At 34.9% G+C, this 23,731-nt stretch overlaps 1 protein-coding gene across 36 annotated transcripts in view; it reads right to left on the reverse strand.

Moving 5' to 3' along the window:
• Positions 1-23,731, reverse strand: part of KCNMA1 (potassium calcium-activated channel subfamily M alpha 1) — a 417,239-nt gene that overhangs the window by 185,789 nt on the left and 207,719 nt on the right. For 9 of the 36 annotated variants that reach the window (XM_054163260.1, XM_054163276.1, XM_054163261.1 and 6 more), the window contains exon 4: positions 7,416-7,439. The exons of the other annotated variants lie outside the window; for them this stretch is intronic. In XM_054163260.1, coding sequence (XP_054019235.1) covers positions 7,416-7,439 — 24 coding nt within the window. The remainder of the gene's footprint in view (positions 1-7,415; positions 7,440-23,731) is intronic. 36 annotated transcript variants of the gene reach the window in all.

Genomic DNA, 23,731 nt, shown 5'->3' on the forward strand with positions numbered 1-23,731 from the left:
GATGGAGCAAAATTTTGACACGGTGTTCCAGCATCCTTTAAACACTTTTCACAACCAACATTGAAGCAACACTTTATGTGACACTTTTATCACAGCTGAACAAATGATCAAACCCTTTCTCTCTTCAAAAGAATTCACTGCTGTTTAAATAACTACATTTGTCACAAGTTTATTTCACGTATTTATTATTCTCAGTTACTTCTGCTTCATTTGAAATGGCTCTACTGAGATTACGCTTTGAATAGCCATAGAGTGAGTGTGAGGGGGCAAAAAAATAGCACATATTTTAATATTTCCTGAAATTGTTTCTGTGAGATTAGTAATATGAAGGTTCACACAAAAGCAGTCTTGAAAGAATACTTCCAGGATTCTGTAATTGCAACAGAGTTGAAAGTATCTTGAGTGTTTTCTCTTGTATCATTTAACCCCTTGACAGGAGCTGTAAAGCCCGTATTTCCAGCTTCAGATCAAAGCCTTGACGTGATTTATCAATGCCACAGTACGATCACTGCCATTATGACCACACAGAAGTAAGGGGAAGATATTTTGTGCTCATTCAGATTTTAGGCCAGCTTTGCAATCATCGTGACATCTATCTGAATCATTTTGCACAAAAGTACCCCACAATAATAAGAAAGGTTGGACACCCAGTTTGGCATCTGAAACAGAATTGGCATCCAAATGGAACTTAAAGTTCCCTGTTCTTTCTAAAGAAGTGAACTCCTGAATTTTTGGCATAGATCACATCAGTCTGCTCCTTATACTTTTTTAATAACAAGGCCCACAAAGACTTAGATGGATGCAAATTTGTATCTATGTATAACTGTATATCAAAACACAAAATATTAATTTTAAGACATATTAATCTAGTTAAATTTTGCCAAGTGTTTCAAAGATAAAAAGTTTTATGCAAAAGGAAAAAAACACCACAAGAAATTTTCAGGAACCTATGTTAGTATCATACCATAGCTGCTACATCTTTGGAACTTTAAGAAATTACTGCAAAAGAAGTAATTAATCAGAGAATTGTCCCAATTTGCAATTTTAATCTTTTAGAAGAAAGATTATCTTCTGAGGGGTGGTACAAATGCTAAATCCATTACTGAAATTAGATACACTAAATTTAAGTTCTTAATATTATATAGAATATAAAATTGAAAAATTTTTAAAGAAAAAAAAAATTACTACAAACTTAAGGTCCCTGAGAGAGACAAACAACTACCTGACAATACGAAAAATTAGGGAGCTTTTTATTTCCTTTGCTCATGGCAGTTTTTAGATTTGTGGTGGGTTGAAATTTTCTCCCAGCATTAATGCCCAGTGTTCGGGGTTTTTTATAAACTATATTGTTTTACTTGGAGCTCCCCCAAAATATTATTTATATACAAATCCAAATTTTACAAAGTTTATGACATGGTAGTGTCTATTTTTACTCCTTTCATACATATTTATAACAGCATAACAAAAGGAAAAATAAGGGGCTTATGGTTAGGCTTTTTAGCTGTGTTTCAGTGATGTAGCACTGAAACAAAACTAAAGCAAAAGCCAGAAGTATCTTTTGGTCAAAGCGATGTTCATTTGATGCAGAATACTTTCTTTACCTTTGACCATGGTTTAGTTGTACAGCTCAGAAGGGAATAAGCAGTTAATACCATCTTTTCTGAAACAGGCATGAACATAGACCAAAATTATAAACATGAATGCATATCAAATGTCAACCTAGTAAAACAAGTATCATAACTGAAATAAATCAGGAAGACTAAATGAGAATCAACAGTGTCAGGCAAGCATTTCAGAGTGATAGTATTTTTCTTACACCAAATGGCTTTCATTTATTAATCAAGATCGCCCCATATTGGAAAAAAAAAAAAAATAAATTTCTTCTGCCTTGGAAAGTGACTCAATTTAGAGTTGACTCTTTGAATCATAACCTCAATAAGCTAATTGATTTTTTGATGGCAAATGTCTTCTAATTTACTTCACTTTCCTTTGACATCATGTAGTCTTCCACCAGGGAACTTTTCCTGCTAGCATTTTCAGTTAGAACTGCAGGATACTTAGGAAGACTTAAGTTGGCTCCTTCCCCAAAAAGGAGTAACAGCCAGTTAGATCAGAAAAATATTTTAGTGAAGGCAAGGGGAAGAGCCACTTTGCCGATAGCAGAAGTTCAGTGTTATCTGCCTTCACATCCCTGCATCTTACAATCCATAAAACTCCTCGGGATCCTTAGCTACAGATACTTTCTAAGACATTCTGCGTACCTGGAGCTAATGAGTGAAGCAGGAACCCCTTTCTCACTGGATACTGCAGATGGCTATGACTTGATAGCCAAAGATGATGCTGTGACTATCTCCTGCATCTTCTTGTCACTGATGAAGATTTATTTAAATATTGTTTGACCACTCAACCTCTTAGATCTAAATCTGTTTCTCCTATGCACACGCATGTACGCTGCCAGAGAACTTTTTGTTCCCAACACGTTTCAGTGTCAAATCCTGAAGCTTCTCTTTTACACTCATAGCCAAGATGCTGATCACACTTGGTTGCCTGCCTCTCTCATCTTTTTTCCTTGTACCTTCCTCCCATCTGGACTACATATTGGCTATTACTTTGTCCTCTTCCTCAAAAAAGCTTCACAGAAATATTCCTGCATAACTTTGTAGGACTTTGCAAAGTACCTTTCTTTAATTCTGTCTTTCCTTTGCTTAATGAATTAAACTGTATTTCTCTTTCTAGACACAACTCCTTGAATTCATCATGTGATGAATACACTTTGGATTACTCTGTCTTAGTGTCTTGTTTCCAAATCCGTTCCTGCCGTGTCTACAGGTGGAGTGGCCTCCCTTCTTCACTTCGAGAGGCATCTTTCTCTTTCACATTCCTTTTGAAAATACATTGCTGACTTCAGGCTCAAGTCACTTATATCAACAATCAGTATCCTCTTTGTTCAATTTTAAAGCAAACAAGTAAAATATAAATCTGATGAAAACAAAATATTAATTAACACATAATGTGAAATAAAGTTATCTTCTAAGATTTCTTCGACTATTGCTTAATCTACATGTTATCAATTGAAAGCACCAGAAGGGAGCTGCTCTACAGGGGGGGAAAAAAGGTAGGAACAGTACAAATGCCTGTCTTTACTTCCCTTTCCTAATTCCTACCACAACATATTCTGTCATTCTTTTTAAAGTCTGACAGACCACAAACTGACATTAGAAAATTACCCTTCTATTTCTCACCTAATTAAAGAATGCATCATGACTCATCTGTTCTGCAGATGCCTTCCACAACTAAGTACTTCTATATTCTCTCTCAAGCACACAAGCTTTTAGATACATCTGGTGTAAAATGAAAAAAAAAAAATCCACTGACAGAAGAAACAAGCAACAACAAAACCAGATTAATCAGTCTCACACTGATACAACAGCATCATGTCATAAAGATTTCTGTAAGAAACAGAGACTTTTTTTTCTTTACAGCTCTTTCATTTTTCTGGATCACATGGCAAAAGGAAGGAGTATAAAAATGAGACCCTTTCAGTAGTGGACAGAACATAGAGCATGTGCTTTTTTGCAAAACACACCATTAAGGTCTTCATTTGGCTTAAGATAACTCCATTTCATAAGGCTTGCCGAGAACCACATAGCTAAGTAGGAAGAGTGTATTATTTTATTTAGCACGAGATATTTTAATTGCTTATTATAAGCTGAAAACATTGTCAACTATAAATAGTACTACATTACCTTGACAGAATCTCTTTGAAGACAAGCCAGTTTTAAGAGAGCAACAAACAAACAATGCAGGGAATCACCTTTTTAATCAAAGACTTTTGGGTGAGACTACTAACATATTAAAGAATGAGACACCAGCATTCTGCTTCAAATAATGTTATATTCTTTACCAGTGCATCAAGGAGTAATGAGTTGTTGTAGCTGTTTTCTCTCCAGGGAACAGAAAATAATTTGTGACATGAAAATGCAAACACATCATATGATGCTGCAAAAATACTAATCCCTGACATTGAATTGAACAAATGGAAATGTACCAAGTTCATGAGAAGTATACCAGAAGCAAAAAAAATGTTCCAGTTAACAAATGTAGTTAAACACTGGAATAAGTTTGTAGGATGAATGGTCAATCTGAGATTCTTAAAACTGTATTAAGTACTTTTCAGATGTGGATTTACAGTCCTTGCATTTATATGCATCAGTAGAATGATCTACACATGGATATTCTAAAATCTTCTGCAGGAGAGGGCGTACAAATCACTGATCCCTTATATAAGTTTTTGATTGAATAAATTTATGTAGTCACTCCTACCTTGCAGCTGAAGTAAGAGTGACTTTCTAAGACTCCTTGCTCTAGTTTATCTGATTCTATTTTGCAGATGCTGTCTTCTAGAACTACTCATAGGTGCTTTTAACATTTACTATTTGCTTTCCTCACTCTCAAATTTTCAGCACCCCACCACCATCATTTGTTTCCAACTCTAACCACTCCTCCATCTCACTGCCTTTTAATTACCTTAACTTTGCCTTTTTAAATTGTCCATCATCTGACTGCACTCTGAAAAATCATTTATGATCTTAAAAAATATATACCTACCCTATTAGATCCTAAATATTTTTCCTCATGTGCATCACCATAAAACTGAGCTCTAATTTTATTCTTGATATGCATAATAGATTACTCCAGATGATTTTGAGTATTCTTTTCATATTTCTTGCTTCTCTACAGATTATGATTTTAAAAAGATGATCTTGTCCTATGAAATTTAGTCTAAATTGAACTATCCTGACTGAAAATTAATGTCTTTTCCAAAATTCCTTTCTGCAATACTTTAATGAAATTATCTGTCTACTATCTAGCTATTACTGAGTATTTGTAAACTTGAACCTAAGCTGCATTATTTTACCTAAATGTCAGTGAATAATGTAATTAAGCAATCAAAGCCAGAAGTACTGCAAGTGGTATAAAACTGACATTACATTATTGGATCAGGCTTTTTGTCAGGCTTTTTAGTGCATGCAACCAAATCTATTGTTATCCATAAAAAGCTACCCACATTGTGTTAATGGTAATTCTAATGCAGTCCAAATAAACGATTACACCAAGCAGGAAATATTGTTTCATATTTCAAAGACATAACTGTAAACATCAATCATGTACATTCCTTTGAAAAATCTGCATAAACCCAGAAAATATATTGCAAACAAACTGCTGTTATTTCAGATTCACTCTCTTTCCTCATGAGGATCTTTTAGCCTTATCAGCATAAGGGGTTTTTTAAGCACCCTAGTCATTTAATACCTGAGATACATTTAGGGTGCCATAGATCATGAAACTCAACTACTTCCAATACAAGCTGTAACACATCTAGTATCCTTGTAAATTATCATGAAGAAATTCGTATTTTTATACTTTTTCCACTTTAGTAAGAGTAGTGAACAGGTGAGTTGAAGTAAAAACCCCCTTTCAGCTATGAAGAGTAACCATCTTATAATCTCTAAATACATTCTTAGCATCACAGTACATCTGTTTAAATTCCTTTGCGCTGTACCAATGGCTGGCATAACCCAGGTACTATTCATTCTCATCAGATAGGAATGCTTACAACAGTCCCTCCTATCATTTTCCCTTTGCCTTTCCCTGGACACATGGAGTATTACCACACATACCTTTTTAGAGTAAAACACACATACACAGTTTATGCATATTCTCCTCTGCTATGGCTTACTTTGCACATTCCTAGTTTAAATTTTCAGACAAGAAAACTAGCCTGGATCCTGAGTGACAGTCACAATCACAGTGGCTTTTCTAAGTGGCAAAGGCAATGTCCCTTTTAGGTAGACTAATGACACTATGCCTTTCTTTTTTAGCTGTCACTTGTTTCCATTATCAAATGGAATAAGGTGCTGCCAACACCTGTACGAGCCACCTGATACCCAGTTATTTTACATGAATGTAAGAAGAGGATTATAAGAACATTAAAACTTAATATATAGTGGTCCCTTTTTTTCCTAATATTACAAAATGGCTTACACTGTATCATCCAACACCTTTTTATCCTGGCTGCTGTGCATGGGACGTGTAACTAGGCTTATATACGAGCTAATGGAAAAATCAAAAGGACTGGTGTAATAATCCATTTTGCAATTATTTCAAGAGAAAGAACTCCATGTTGGCATAGATCTATGCTTGATAAATACTACAGTCTTAAAAGAATTTTACTTCATTATAAGGAAAAAAACAAACAAAAAAAAAAAAAAAAAAAAAAAGTAACTGCCATTATGTAGAATATAGGAATAACACTACAAAAAAACAATACACAACCTAAGTAATACTAAATAATAAGCACTCTCAGGGCAACACCATTTATTGTTTTGAAAATAATGCACTCAATTTTTCAGTTACCTGCTTAAAAATCCACACTAAGAGATATCTCATGTCTATATATCCATCTGTTCACAATTTTTCAAAAATTGTAACATTTTATGTTATAGGCCCTTGAAGTTAAATGTATAGGATAATGTTTATTCACCACGTTTGAATGCCCAAAAAGCACAAACAGTAACTTGTGTTCAGACACAACGATTTAAGTCAATTTCCAAAGTGCTGTTTTGTCATTTTATCAGGACAGGTTCAGCATTAAATCGTATCTTCTACTGTGCTGATGAAAGATTTATTTGAACACATATAAGAACATATGAAACACAGGTTGCTTAGGATGGTCACAAAGTCATTTGTAAATGAAACAGCAGGCAGCGGTACAACTCTTCATATAAATCTTTATTTCATTGGTGTTTTGTAAATCAATACATTTTAAATTATTTTGCAGGCTATTTAGTATTATAAACCCCCTGCTGTGCTTCAAAATTCTTTACCAATTCTGACTTTTGAGAAATTATTATTTATAATCTTACCTCTTTTCTCTGTCACCTGCTGCAAAAGTTGACAGCAGGGAAAGGTTTATCTTTTTGAACACAACTGGCATCATTCAGCCATTGTGAGAAGAGAACAGTTATTAACACTCCTTCTTTCCCACATTCTGACCACACTGCAATTATGTATCTTGTCAATAAAACACTCTCATATACAGGAAATTTTAATTATATAGACCTGATACGTACTACACCCTATTCATTGTAGAAAAGCTTAACTAAAGATATTAATAAGCATATTTAACATTTGCTCAAGCTTTCTAATTTTATGGATTATTTTTAATTCCAGTTCATGCACTTAATGCTGTAGATTGCATTCAGTGTATACACCATTATGGGAAGCACAGTGGCATGCACAAGCAATACAAGAATAAATTATAATTAATCCCATAGACAACCAAAAAAAGGTGAAGTTGCATCATGCAATGAAACCACAATTTGGCGTGGGCTGCCATGCAGAAAAAAACCTACATCAATGAGTCTGCTGTACGGCTCCTAGGTAAGAGTTGATATGAAAAAGGTGAGTTATTTCAGCAATGAAGTCACAGGCTGAAAATGTTTATATTACTGTAAACAAAATACTGTACATAGCACCAGGATTACTCTGAGAGGAAAAAGATGCTTGTAGAGAGGACAAAAAGGATGAGAAAGAGAAGGGAAAGGAGGAATTATAAATTACAGTAACAAGTCTGAAATCCAATTGGTCCTTTTCAATAAGCATTCTCTTATTTAATTTAAAGTAATCTCATTTGAGTTTTGAAAGTAAACCTCAATTTTCAGTGCATTTTGCAAAAAAAACCCCGATGGATGAAAAAATGAGATACAAGGTAACTAAAATGTCCACAGTGCTCAATAACTCATGAGTAACTGAAGATCATAAACACACAGATACATAGAAGTGAATTTTTCAGTGCAGTGCACAAGATCTAAAACACAGAGCTTCCACTGACTTGAATGCACAAATGTATTGCACTGAATGAATATGGGTAATATAAGGAATGCATTGATATGAGTGATTTATTCAGCCACCTTCTGCTGCTTCTCTATGCAAAAGACATCTTTCTGCTGAATAAAGCAGGGGTTTTTGCAAAAATCATGGTTATTCTGAATTGCCTTTACCTTACTCACCTTCATAGCTGTTCTGAATGTAAAAATGTGACCTGAACAAGAGGGAGTTCACCTAGCCTGTTTTAAAGGTATATACATTAGGTCCAGTACTTCATAGGATGATTCCAGTAAGCTAAGAAAGAAATAGTTGACCACGTAATTTAAATTATGCAACATTTACGTAAGAAAACGTACCCTGTGATGTAAAAAGTATGATATTGTAACACTGTAACATATTATTGTGTGTGTCCCATGTTCTTCAATATGTATTCTCTTTTTGAGCAATTTCTTTTAATTACCCTTTATTGTAGGTAGCCACTATTTTTAATGCAGTTCCCAAGTATATCAACTAATTATGCAGGGCAACAATTCAAGGTACAATAAAAATAATTTTATCAAGAAAACTAGAATTTCACTTACAGTATAAAGTTTTAAATAGAATTCAATCGTTTTTCCATTTGCAGAACAACTGGTTTTGGTATCTGTTTTTATACACTGATAACTCTTAAAAATCTTTTTAGTCAGCAAACTGCTAGAGAAATTTAGATCAAAATAAAAATTAGCTTAATTGAAAGTAAAATTATTTTCTGGAATCTTGAAACTGCTCAGAAGATTTACAGAACTTTTTAGCATCTTTTTAATTTGACAGATAAAGAAATACTACACATTCCAGTTATTAAATCCTCTGGTTGCACTATTCTTAAATAGTGAAATACGCATTCTTTTTTCCAGCCACACACCTCCATCCTTTTCACAGGACAGAACTTGCAGTCATGACTCATACCACTTTTGGCCACTATGTGCTGTTTAACAAGGCTAGTAGGATGTTTTATTAATTGTAAATCAAACGTGAACATTTTCTTGGGTACACAGGTATACACTTACAAACCGTTGCACTGTGCATGCAAATGTTATCAACTAGGAAAAGGTCATTGAGTCAAGAGGGACTTAAGCACCACTGACACACCTAGTAGTACCCTAGTAAATTAAGGCAAGCAGATGAGGAATCCAAAAATGTAGAAACTGAGCTTGCAAAGGTGTACCATCCAAATAGGTAGAACACAGTCAGTAATAGGAATTACGGCATACACAGTAAATACTCCACGTATGTATCACAATGTAACACGTTATGTATATACACTTTCCCTATTGTTGTGGAAATAAAATAATCTATTCTGTTTTACTTGACAAACATTGACTAAGCAAAAGATGAAAAGCAATCCATATATTTATTCTTAATAAAAGTACTAAACAGATAATTTTTCATCTAACTACAATGGAAAAACCCTTGAGACACAGACAGAACACAGATCTGTCCTTAGTTCTACAATTTTATCACCATAACAATGTAAAAACAAAAATGAGAAGAGTCATGTCCTTGGTATCTACTATTATGGCAATAGAGGAAAATATATGTAAGGACCTCTGAAGATCATGTTAAATTACATTTTAACATACATCTTCAGAACAGTTTATTGTCCTGTCTTGCTATAAAAACAACTAGTCTTGAGAGATCAGATTATTAGGTTCAAAAAAGAGATACAGTGGTCAAATTAGTAAATAAAAGCGGTATGAAAAATATTTTGCAAAGCCACGTGCTAACCTAACTGTTACTATCAGTATGACTTACAAGTCTTTCAACTTGGTTTCATTTAACCAGGTGGCTTAGATGGCAAGTTTGAATAACACTTCTAAAGTGCTTAACTGAAGATGGCCATAAACAAGTCACAGAAACTACAGAGTGACTGGATTCATATCCATTAATCCATGCTGATTTGAACAATTACACCGCCACTGCATTTTAGCTACAAAATCAAATGCACTGGAGTTTCAAATTTTCCCTAGGCGGCCAAGGTTATTCAATTCTCATCAGGCATGTGTTTATGACAGAGAACTGGTCTAGAGAAAAAGCCTTCTTTTCCATGAACTAACAGTCTCTTGAGATATGCCTTAAGATATTGTGCTAAAACAGTTCTCAGTGAGTACGCTTAGCAGCCATCCTTTCACATACAAGGGTAGAACACAACTAGCCTGTTCTGCTTGCTGTAGCCATTTAATGGCCTTGGTGGAGGTGGGGGAAGAGGTGAGATACATTTCCTTTCCAGGACTCACTCTCTTCCCAGCCTGTCTCTCTCACACAGAAAGGGGAAAAATATTTTTTAAATAATTAAAAAATATCCTGTTAACTCTCTAATTCGTTCTATAGACACCTTTTAAGGACCACACTACAGTTTGTTGCTATGTGCTCAGGATTTTCTCTGTAATGCACCTGTATATCTGTTTGTAATTATTTCTGACAGGGCCTGGTTTTTCTCAAGTCTGTAGAAGGTGAAAGGATTTACATGCAGGTTAATTAAAGAAAGAAAGAGGAGGCATGACCCAGCTATCTTCTGACCAGGAAGCTGCAGTTTCCTCTGATCTACTCAAGTGAGCTGGCTGACAGCTTCCATTGGTCTTTGTGTTGAAAGGATAGACTGTTAGTCTCTGCCTCCTACAGAACAATTCTTTCTCCCCTGCATTTAATACTTAGCCTTACTCCTATTCCCATTGCCATGTCAAACAGGAGTGAAAAATACAGTGTGTTTTGGTTTGTACTAAAAATTGGAAAATAACCCTAACTCCCAATGTGTAACACTTGCATGTTTCCATGTAAGTGCATTAGCACAACAAATATTACCAGCTGTTAAGCTAAAGCAAGGGCAACACAACTTCTGTCACTGAGCATGTGTGTTTGGGACAAGGTGTATAACCACTGCACAGGTGTTGAACTTCTAATTTATGAAAGATGGTACAGCAAAAATAGACTATGGATAATTTTCTGTAATCAATGTCACAAAAAAAAAAAACAAACAACACCCACAGGACAATATTTTCATATCCTCCTAAAGGAGTGCATCTGCATAAACACATTTGGCAAGATAGAGCACTGATATGCTGGAAGCTTAGAGATACCAAGAGGAAAAGGACACAGGAGTGACATCAGAACCCAGTGGCTGAGCTTGTAAATTCATGTCTACTCAAAGACTTAGGGAAGCTCAGGAAAAGGAACAGATGAGAACTGAATGCTTCAACTTACTCACAGAAGCAAGAGGAGTTTCTGTTAGAACATATTGTCTGGGAATGCCATAAAGACTACTACTAGAATATTAAAAATACTTTAAATCCCAAAATACTTGTCTAGACAGAAACAGGAAGAAACTAAGTAAAAGTTATTGGAGAACTAGGAAGGAGCAGTCTCCTAGGATATCTGGGAAAAGTAGTAGACTATGTAGTAAGGACTAAAATATGCACTTGCTAATCAATCTCTGATCATGGCTGTAAAGAACATGTTTCTATTCAATATCTGCTTATCAAAAAAAAGTGTACTGCAATGATCATTAGCCATCAAAGGGGCTAATAATTATGGACGAGTTATCAAGATTCTGCTTATGGAACAGTCAGAACCTAAAGTATGCTTTCTAACGGAAGGCACTTGACCACAAACTTAAGTTAAAAACCACATATGACAAACTTTTGCTCAGTAGTGTTGATTAGCATGTTAGAACACCCACCATCCCATCACTACTAGCAGCTCTATGAAAATTTGTGTGGGTAGATCTATTTTCCCAATGACAATGCCTAAGCATGTTTTATAAAAAAGGTGTCAGATTGAGAGACCTAAAATTCTGTGTCGAGGAGGAATTGCAACTAATTGAAAAACATTTTCACAATAGTTTTATTAAGAAAAAAATATGTCAACAAAACCTCTAACAAAATGTCATTATTTAAAAGTATTTTACAGTTATTTTTACTAGAACTGCTGAAAACTACAATTCTCATGTGAAGTTTAGGCATTTGACTCCAAAGCAGTATCACTTGTGGGCCAAACCTTCATAACCCACTGAATTCAGCAGCATTTCTGAATGTTCAATACTTCTGTAAATTAGAACATTAAACCACTGGACTCAGATGTTTAATTTTAGTTATGAAATTTTAGAGTTTTAGCATTTAAATTACCATAGGTAGCAATTAGTTGTGCATTATCAGTTGAGGGGATTTTTACTTCTATTGCTATAGAAAATTATGCAAGCATTTGAATAATTTCATTGCTTCATCACAAACAATAAAAAAATTCTCAGTTGGGAGAAAAATATGCAAAATTTGTTTTCTGTATGTTCACCTAATGCTGCTGTACTAGGATAGGATAGGATAGGATAGGATAGGATAGGATAGGATAGGATAGGATAGAATAGAATAGAATAGAATAGAATAGAATAGAATAGAATAGAATAGAATAGAATAGAATAGAATAGAATAGAATAGAATAGAATAGAATAGAATAGAATAGAATAGAATAGAATAGAAGTCCTATCTGCAGAACAACAGAATACGTGCACCTACATTTAATTCATGCCATGGTAGTTCTTTCATTTATTACTCTATTATTTATTCTCTGTATTCTTTACTACCTCTTTGGCACATCTCACAGAAGACACAGAAGACAGCTGGAAAGCTAGAAGAATTAGCATTATGAATACCAAGGAAAATAATCTCCAAACTTCATTACTCATAGAACCATCAACCCATTAGTACTGCAAATCTTGGATCTAGCTGAATAAAAGCAATTAGACCGGCCTGATAAATCCATAGGGCTCTTCCGTGCCTTCTTGCTGTTTGTTTGGATGGAACAGACTACCAAAACTGGTATCCTGTAATTCACCCAACCCTGTCTAGCAGTTTGCATGCATCTCTGAGGCCTTAAGATGGGCCATATTTATCATACATAATGGCAGTAATATCTTGGAGGCTATAAATTATTGCAGCTTCACTGACAGACATGATTTTACACTCATACTGTCTGATGGTGAGCCTTAAGAAAAAAAAGGGAGTTGAAAGATATGTTCCAAAGTGATTGTGACGTGACTTCGGTTCAATACCAGTAAATAAACATACACATACAGAACAATCCCTATGCTTCCAGAAGTATTAGTTTCCTGTATCATTTACATTCAAAAGCTACACAAGTCTATTTAAGCAGTATAGTAGAATAAAGTATCTCCTCCTCTGATAAATTTTTGAGAAAAACTGAGCAAAGTTATCATGCCAGCATTACTATTCTGTATGTGCATCAAGGAACACTGCAGTTAAAGATATCTAAGAATGTAATACTATGGAAATGTGTAACTGAAGAGCAATAGATACTAAAATACATGCACAGATGAAATCATCTGTGTACCTGAAAGTATGATTTTTTTTTTTTTTCTTTACTAGAGTGACAATAATTTTGCTTTGATATAGACTGGACATATGCCATCATTGCATATGTTTTTATCTTACTGGTAACACAAGCAGTTATAATGAGAAGTGTAACAATTTTGTTATGTTCAACTGTATTATGCACAGAAATTAAGTATCAAAATATTTTTTGGGTTTCATACAAATGTGTTACACTACTTTCATTTTGGATGAACAGCAAAGTCTAAACAGTCCACAGGAAAGAAATTACTGTCTTTTTTCCACTGTTAAAGGGTCTCTCTTTAGGCTCAAGCATATTTAAAAATCTAATCCTTTTCTAAGTAATAATTTTTCATATTTAAGTGTAGAGAGGCAGATATAAACTTTTTTTTTTTTTAATATTAAATACATTTCAAGTTCATGATGTTCCCACATTATAAACATTCACATCATCCATACTCTAAAGTCCTACATTGCCTTCCAACTTATTTTAAGAAAGTAGACAAAAGGTTAATGATGCACTTACAGACTACCTTTTTTTTTAAATTATATTAATATAAAGTTATGAGATTATTAATCAGGATGATTGACAATTTTCATGGTCAGTATTTTTTGTGAGGGATTTCTCTTACGAATTTCTTCAGTTTACTTAACAATGCTTCAATCTGTTGAGCTGAAGGTACATGCTCACTTTCCTCCTATTTCGTTTAATTCGTGAGAAGGCAGATGGAAATGTAAGAGGTAGTGTGACAGTCTGCTGTGTTTTTTGTTGATGAGTATACTCCATCTAGATTCACTTGCATGGAAATTTTGCCCATGTTAGTAACATCATAAACATGGATTGTAGTATTTGTGAAAACAGAACTGCATAAATAGTAAACACTTCATGCATCTAAGGGTTCTCATGTAAAATAAAAACTATACATATGATTAAAAATGCTATTTATCTGAAATTCATATTAAAATAAATGTGAGCTACATTAGAACACTACCAGTTTAATCCTGACTACATGCACTACCTTTGCACGAGACGCAAGTGCTATACAATGGACACTTGAGAGACTAAAATAGAAGTAAAGCAGTTTAGAAGTTCAATCAGATCAAGAAATGAAACATTATTCTTATACTAGCTCTACACTTATTAGATTACCCTAAATAAACAAATGAGCAGGGCAGGTTAGGAGATAAAAATGTCCCCACTTCAATTTTATTAGTGGAGTGTAAGAGCAAACAAAACAGAAGAAAACATCCCTCCCCACCCCACCCCCCAAAAATTATACCCCCCACAACAACAAAAAAATGAAACACATGCACCAAAAAACCTAACCCAACCCAAAAAAACACAAAGCAAACAAACAAAAAAGAACCACTAAACAAAAAATTTTTAGAAGGCACAAGCTTCACTTCTGTATAGTTCCTGCCTTTAAATACTCTGTTTTGAAAAGGGAAAGAATCTTGGATAACCAATTTCCACATAGTTGTTTCCATGAAATACAGATTGTCATAATTATTCATACAGATACATCAAGAAAATACAGTAAGATTTCAAGATAAACACATTAAGTGGAAGCTTTTAATCAATTTGGCTGAATGTGTTGTACACCACAAGCTACTGAGCTACACCAGCTTGCTTCTGATGGAAGCAAAGCATTGGCATTTTAACTGCAGTACAATTTATGTTTTGATAAAGTGCAACTTTCAGGGTTCGGGGGGAGGATAAATCATTCCTAATGTGAAGAAACATATAATTGAAAAGTCCTCATTTTATCTTCATATAATATTTCAATGGGCAGTCACTCACACTACTGATATTTTATGCCTTATTTCCCATTTGAGTTTGTCCAGAATCAGCTTGATATTGATTATTGTCAAACCTTTTACTATCTTCCACAAAGATCTAACCAAATCACACATCAGTCCTCAATAAACTAAAGCTACCACGTTTCCTGCTCTCCCCATCATTCACTTTTTGTGTCCCTACAGAATGAGTATCTGCAGTCTCCAATATATGCTTCCACAGAATAAAGATAACAAACCAAGCTTTACAGAGCTTGGGGTATTTAGAACTTACAAAGCTCTAAAAACATTCTTTGATGAAAGTTACTTTTTCCAAGTGGAAAACTGGTATCCAGATGGCTATCAGCATTGAGGTTGGTCACATGCTTTAGACAGTGTGCATCATCTCATATGGGTTAGGAAGCTGCAAACATTAAAAAACACTGTTGCAGATCCTTGGATACACATTTTAAATCACTTGGTCCCAAGCCTTTTCAAAAAACTTCCAGATACATATGTAAAATTAAACATGGCAAATTTCATACCTTGAACCTTTTCTTAAAAAGGGAAGATTGGCTTAAAAAATGCATTTGTATATACTTTACAAACTTTTCTTCATCACCTACATACTGCCCTCTGTGAATGCCAAAAAGAATGTAACTCCAAAGGCTGCTTTGAAAACAAAAAATTAAAAGTTGAGAAAAAAACAATCTTCAGTGTAAAGTCTGTCAACTTTAAGATCTAAAATTCAGAGACAGAAAAATCTGTCTTCAAATAAATGTTGTCAACCTGATAAATGTATCGTTTTCTTTCTTTTTTTTCTGTTCCTTTCTGTGGTCTTCCTTTACCACTAAATTGCACCTGTCTACTTGTTTACTAAAATTTAATTTTCTGTTCCATTCTTCCTGTCCTCTCTCAGTCCTGGAGGCATTCAGACTTGGGTTTGTTTTTTTCTTTTTTTGGTTTGCTTGCCTGCATACAGAAAAGGAGAAAGCACCAACTGTTCACCAGGTACTAACCCCTGAGTGAGACACAATGCTAGACTGCTCTCAAGAGCAGCCAATCCATTTATTTATTTGACTGCAGCCAATCTATTTATTTTCATTTCTCTCCTGAGAGGTTATTCCACTGAATAATCTACACAAGCAGGCTCATTCTCATCTCTGCAAATCTGATAAAACTGTGACACTCCTAATCCATACAAAAGAATTCTGATCTACTTTTCATTTTACATGAAAAACCTCTCTCTCTCTCTCTCCATAAACCCAAGTTTTATCCATGTATCAACCACTGTCTGAGAACTTTTCTTAAAACTCAATGTTTCAACTTTTCCTACCATGCAGAAGTGTTTCCACTGACAGCTGCATTAACTAGATTACAAAGGACAGCTAGTAAGAATGAGTACCTCAGTACTTTCAGTGCAGCTTGCCATACAAATAGTGACCATCAATCAGACAAATTCCTAGCAACCATTACAGACTTGACTTTGTGTTTTATAAATTTTCTCTTGATTTTTAGACAAATATTTAAGAAAGACAATATTTAGAAGGGTACAAATTCAAACAACTTTGTAAAATTAATACTTAAAAGGGAATTTTGCCTGTCTCTCAAGACAACAGCAAGGATTCACCCAAACAGCTTCATTAGTGCTGGGTGGGGTGGGAAGGTAAGGAGGAAGGGCAGCAATGGTGGAATGGTAAGGGAGGGAGGGCATCACCTTCTGAACAAGAATGATATATGAAGAAACCCTTGTGACTGGAAGTAGAATAAACTTATGTAGCTCTCTGTATCAGTGAAGAAAACCAGTCCATTAAAATACATAAAGTCTCAAAGGAGAAAGATAATGTTTTGAATGATTTCTCAGCCTTCTTCACAGTTTCTGAGATAATTTTTCAGAACCAAGTAAAATAAAGGATGATACACTGAAAGTATTCTTGTTAACATATTAAGTCCAGCAGCCATTCTCTCAGTTTTACAGATATGTAGAGCAGGGCAGATATGTAGATGGAGGAGGTCTGCTTGATTCAGAAATCCCAGGTAATGCTGGAAAACCAGGCTGGGGCAGCCCCTCTACAGCCTGGCCTGGGCTGAGCATAAGCTGCCTCCTGGGTGAGGTGCAGTGGGAGGTCCTTGGGCAGCCTTTCAGGACTATTAAGGCATGCTGATGCCAAAATTACTTTTTTCCTAAGCCCAAATCTAGCAAGCAGAATATTCAATCCTGTGGAAGATTTTAATGGCTGAGATGAAAAGGAGGGGTTTGGTGAAAATATTATCACAGGCTTATATATGGACAGTTAGCCAGGAGCTGCAAGATTATAAATTGCTGCTTTTACTTTTAAGTAAAAGCTGCAAAGTATTATTTGTGATATTGCTTTCTTAATCTGTCTTCCTCAGTAAGTGCTCTCAAAATTGGCTTCTGCATTAAGAATTAATTTACAGGTCTTTAAGCAGCAAGGAAAAGGACAACAACAAAAAAATGTTATGGCTCTTATACCAACATAAATGAGACAGAACAAACTCAAAATGACCATTTATATGCATTATTTTCTTTTGTAATCACTATCTAGTGTTATTTTCCATTAAAGGAAAAAAGTAATTACAAAGATGTGCATCAGTAAGAAAATGTCATTCCTATACAGCCTATGCTTTCTGATGGCACTGGCAAATATGCAGCTGTAGTTTGATCACACAAAAATTAGTATATTAGAGGGATCATATTTCCCTGATTCATCACATAATATAAGGCTACCTTGATTGTTTCAGAGGAAGTCTATAAATAAAGAAATGTAATTCTCCTATTGTTTGGATGTGAGCAGATTTGTGTAAAACATATTTTTATAGATATTAGCAAAAGTTATTCTAATATGAAAAGACAACAGCTATGTGAAAGAAAGTCAAGGTAAAATGCTAAATGGTACTTTGATAACAAAGAAAAGCAACATGAATACAAGTAGGAATAAAACATTCTGAAATCAGTTCACAAAAGTTCTAGAATGATTACTGAGAAAATATGACAAAAGTTCATAGGTCCACTGTTTCCTACACAGATTTAAATGCTAAACTTAAGAAAATGTTAATTGATATCACTGATAGTATTGATATCAACATAAGTACTGAAGGACATACAGATTTGTATTGTTATTTTTTAACATTTATGAATCTTTGTATCATCTTATCTAGGCTTAACCTCTAAATGAAAACCATTGAAACAAAACCTACAGAAACCAACTCCTTGACTACGTTTCCTGAAACACCTACAGCTTTTAGCCCTCCAAGAAGTCTGACCTTTAACTATCATTTTTTAGTATCATACTCCTACTTTCAAATACATAATTATCAACATCTGTCAATAGAAATTAATTACAAAGATATTAGCCTCTTTTTATCAACTTTTTCCCTTATTAACATTTTGCATTAGGATTGCCTGAAAGCTTAAAGAGTGATATACCATTACAGTGACAGCTTACTGAAGTTGTGGAATTACTGAGTTCTCTTGATAAAACACTCAGTGCCAGCCAGTGAGCTAATGGAAGCCTGAAAGGTTCCCTGACAGCCAGCATCACCATTATTACAGCAGACAGCTTTACTGTTAAGTCCATAACTTTGAAGTTCTCACTGTAAAATATCTTAATTCCGCAGTCAGAAATCTTTCAGCTTTCCACATAGAAACTCCTCAGTTAGCCTTGTCAAGTCACCTATAGTTTGACACCCAACAGAGGTTTCAAGCTTGATATATAATACAGTCTGAGTTGCTGGCAACCACAAGTACCTTAACACACCGTATCTTTCTGATCTCTGCTGTTAGCACTCTGCTGTTAATACTTTAAGAGTCAACAAATGCCAATATGTGTAATGTGTCTGTAAGAGCCAACACATGTGTTCCATAGCTGAGAGATTTCCTGCCAAGATAAATAGCATGGACATCTGCAGGCAGGTCTCTCATAGCCATCCACCATGTGCCACACTATAGCACTTGCACACGTACAACACAAACATTCCAGCATAATGTCCAGACCACAGACACTGAACTTCAAGAGACAGTGGTTGTTTGCAGATTAGGAACATCTGTGTGTTCCACCCATATGTCTATCAAATGCATAAAAATTCTGTTTCAGTTAAACTGTTCCTCTAGTCTTGCTATGAATGGAACTAAACTTCCAATCCATTTAATAATGTTACAGATATAGTTGGTACTAAAATTTGCATACATGCCAGATCACAAGGGATCACCGAAACACTAACATAAGTGATCAGAGTTTGCGACACTCAAGTCGGGAAGCTTATGCATTGAACCCCACAGAAATTGTAAAAGGTCTTAGCCAGTATTATTTTGAAATGTACATAGCTATCTGGTCACCTGCATTTAAACCACTTAACACAGGCAGCTCTTCTTCCTTCTCTTTACAGAGCAGCAGTTCTCTGAAAACTTTATATCCACATAAAAGAAAGGTAATCCCACCACGGCAGAATTACTCACTGTTTCCCTAGTTTGGAAAGATTCCCATCTCCATTGCAATGAAAAGATTAAAATTTTAGCAGTTACATCAGCCAAAAGGAACAATCCACAAATGAACTCTAGTGTACAGTGTGATACACAGTCAATTACTTGCCAGTTCTCTGATGTAATTTGTTAAAGGGTAATGAAAAATTTTGACAAACTGAAGAATGGTCCTAATCTTAAATGGCAGCCTCATCACTCAAGTGAAGAGTTTTCAGTCTTGACATGACTGATGCATAGTATTATGAATTCTTTAACAATAGATGTTGATATTATTTTAAATGGTACATACTGCACTACACTCAAATAAGAGGACTAAGGAAACAATTACTATGTAAAAATGTGACTCATTAATGTGCAGTTAAAGGGGTTCATGTTTCCATCAGCTGAAGCATTGGCATGAATATAAATGTCTTACAACTACCAAGAATTTAGTTTTTATTATTGCTACACATGACTTAAATTATAACTGACAAAATTATTTTAAGTTTTTATTGAATTGTTTTATAGCAGGAATCATAATCACATGTGCCAGAGTGCACATACGGTTTCCATCCATTTTGCAAGTGACCACATCAAAGCTTTTGTCTACAACCAAGTTCTGATATTCTGAAATGGTAAATATTCTTCAATATTAAAATAAGCTTTACAGAAACGATTTGATTACTAATGCATGTATATATTCTCCTAACCAGTTAAACATCTTTCAAATGCTTCAAGCATTTCTTAACAAAACTCCCAGACAGCTTCAACTTCAACTCAACTGGGAGAAATGGATTAGTATCCTTAAGGTGAGAAGTGGTTAAGACTAGGAACAGCTGGGAAAATCAAAAGAAATGTCAGAGCACGACATAAGGGAAGTGGTATGGGAAAGACAGTTACGAATGGGAACCCTGTATTCAAAAACACTGGGAGGTGCTGCACATTTTCAGCCATTTGACATCCAACCTTGACTACTACAGCTTGCTTCGCTTGTAACACTCTTTGCTTTGGGTGCAAGGAGAAGGATTTTATCTGATTTCTCTTTTTCCTGTTAGAAAAGATGCAGCCCTAGATAAAAGAATATAACTCAAAGACAAACCATGCAAAAGAAAAATAGTGGATTTGTATTAAAGCCACCCTTCCCTCCTCACTCCCAACTTAACTGTAAATCATTCCTAGTTCTATTGACATAAGTGAGCATCATGTATTACTTGCATAGTTTTTTGAAGGTGACAAGACCTACTACATTAAAAAGAGAGAGAAGAATTGAAGATCTTCTTTATGGAAGAAACAGGTCAGATTTATTGAAATGTGACAGCATAACCTAAAAATCTGAGCTGGTGAAAATCTGCAAATACTCATTAACAGTTTAACAGCTTAGGAAAAAAATACCACACAACTTCAATTGTTTTTTTTTTTACATAAAGCCTCATACAAAATCAAAAGTTAAGTACTGTTATGGAATGGTTTTGGTTGGAAGGAACCTTATTCACCTATCTCCAACCTCTCTGGGGGCATCTTCCACTAGATCAGTTTGCTCAAAGCCCAGTTCAACTTGTCTTTGAACATAATGCAGAATACCAACTAAGGAAGCTATCAATCAAGCACTTCTGCAAATTTTGTGCACAGATTCTGTGAAAAACAAAGGAGTCAACTAATTAAATCATTCAGGTTTTTAATTATACCACCTATCACTTTGAGAAAAAATCACAACACCACAGTCATTTTAAACACGGAACAAAACATTCCTCTAAAATACCTCCGGATCTTTAGGGTCTGAAAAATTCTAGCTTATAAAGACTGACGATCAGACTTTCCTCCCTTGTTTTGATGTCTTCCTGGGACAATCTCCTTTGGGGTGCTGCTGATCCAATCCTGCCTGATATCAGGTCCCATCAGTTCAGCTAGAGCGCTCCAATAAATAAAGATAAGCCATAATCACAATTCTGGATCTGGATACTTCATATCCATCAAGCTGATGTATTGAGGTCTACGAAGATGACAAATCAATTATTACATATTTATAAATACGTATTTAGCATTTTTGTAGCAGCTGCGCAATGTGGCACACTAAACTGCCCCAAGGAACATGGTAACAACTCTGGATTGTAGAAGAAAAATCCCATAGCTTACTTATCAAAGCTTATGAAGACATGGCAGGTCCGGCTAGTATTTTTATCTTCTGATGCTACAAGTAATATAGATGAGTTTTGTGTGGTTTTGCTGCATGGTAAGAGCAGTTTATTAAAAACGAGGATAACACTGAGGAGAATAATACAAAATCATTTACATTTAAAAAAATTATTATTTTTAGCTCTGTTTAAAGTCACTTTGGTTGCCTTTATATAGAGGTCAGCTGACAAGGAAGTAACTTAAAATGCTGGTTTACATACTTAATCACTATAACTTTAGGAAAACAATTTTTTAAAAGAGTAAACCATTACAAACTCCTTGAAAAGCTTTTTTCTTTTCATAAAGTTTACAAAAAGTACTTTGGTGTTAGACTGACCCAAATCTTCTAATGCTTTAATGTGTAGAACAGGTACAGTATGACTCTAACGCCAGCACTGGCTGTGAGACCTGAAGTCAAATGATGCTCTAGAGAATTGTGCATGTCACAAATAATAAAACACACAGAAATACTTCTTCAGGAAGGAGTACACAGAATGAACTCACTTTTTATATTAGCATGCCAAGTAACTCTGACTTCTTTCTCAGCCATAGTGAAAAGTTGTAGATTGCCCTCTTTGTTTATATGCACAATTCAAATACCCACTGAAGGAGTTGCTATTCTTTTCTGCACTAGTGCAAAGAAGCAAAAGGATTCTTTTCTCACACCACTGGCAATATATAACTTAACAGTACACATGCAATCAACATGAAATAAGCACTTCTTTTAAATTGTGGGACTGATATTTTATATATGCACCCCCTTTTAAAAGACCTCTTCCTCTCTGACTTCCTAGTTAAATTGGGGATCTATGTATTTGTCTGAATACAGTAGCCTGAATTTCTCTTTCCTCTCTATTGCTGTTGGCTTCTGACAGATTTATATGTCTCATACAGAATGTCTCAAGGCTTAACTTGTTTCTGTTGCATCTACCATACGATATCATCATCCTCCCTTCCTCATTCCTTATAATGCCTTTTCAGACACAAGGATTTAAAGATTTCTGTCTCAAATGTGCTCCTACGTTAGTTTCTTTGTACTAACTCTGAATTTATGTTAGAGAATCCCTTATGAATTATACCACGATCACATCATGATTCTTTCCTCATGTTGTATGGGATTTATTTCAGACTCCACACATTCAGGTGGTCTCCCTAGACCACATAAAGTATATTCCATTCTGTCAGCATTTAATGTAAAAGCCTGCATCAGATGCCAAGTGGGGGATGGAAAAGATCTGACAGCTAGCATGAGTGGGAGTAAGCAGCCTAAGGACAGTATGCAAAATGCAGCAATGAATGACACTTTCATTTTTATCAGAAACTAAGTCTGGGTTTGCTAAAGAATCTGACCTGCTACTTAAAATTGTATTTCTAATAGGCAATTCTTTCTTACTGCTGCTTCCAGGACTGATGCGAACTGAAATTCAATACAAATGGAGTTCATTAATATGTGGAAAAGGAGGGCATGATATTAGTCTAAAGAGTTTTATCGTTCTTCCCCTTTTTGACTGAGGCCTGAATCTGTTAGAACTGAGTGGCTGCAAATCATCTCTGCTTTACCTGTATTTGGTGCTTGCCTACAGAATATGTATGTTTTAAGCATATACACACACGTATGCATACAACTAGAGAAAAAAGAACATATCTATGTATTCCATGGTATATGTATTTTGTATTTCACAGCAGTATGTTACGTAGCATAACCTATATAGTCAGATTTCAGACTTGTTAAGCGAACTTGCTGTAGCAAAAATGTTTCTACTAAGCAAAGATCTCTATATGCAGAGTAGAGCATCTGAACAACTAAGGTGCTAATAATGTTCATTTCCCATTGACCTGAATAAAATCAGAACCCTAAAATACTCCTTCTATATTACTTGAGCAAGTGTTTGAATAGAGAAGGCTTGATTCTGTGTCTGCAATTAATATAGATAACTAATAAAGGGAATAATATTTTAAAATTCAGAACACTATAATAAGCAGACATCGAAAATATTTGCCTATTACTATAAGGTCCTCCTGGTCCCATTTCATTTTG

Source organism: Dryobates pubescens, chromosome 8 (genome assembly GCF_014839835.1).
Source record: "Dryobates pubescens isolate bDryPub1 chromosome 8, bDryPub1.pri, whole genome shotgun sequence".
NCBI classification, from domain to species: Eukaryota; Metazoa; Chordata; class Aves; order Piciformes; family Picidae; genus Dryobates; species Dryobates pubescens.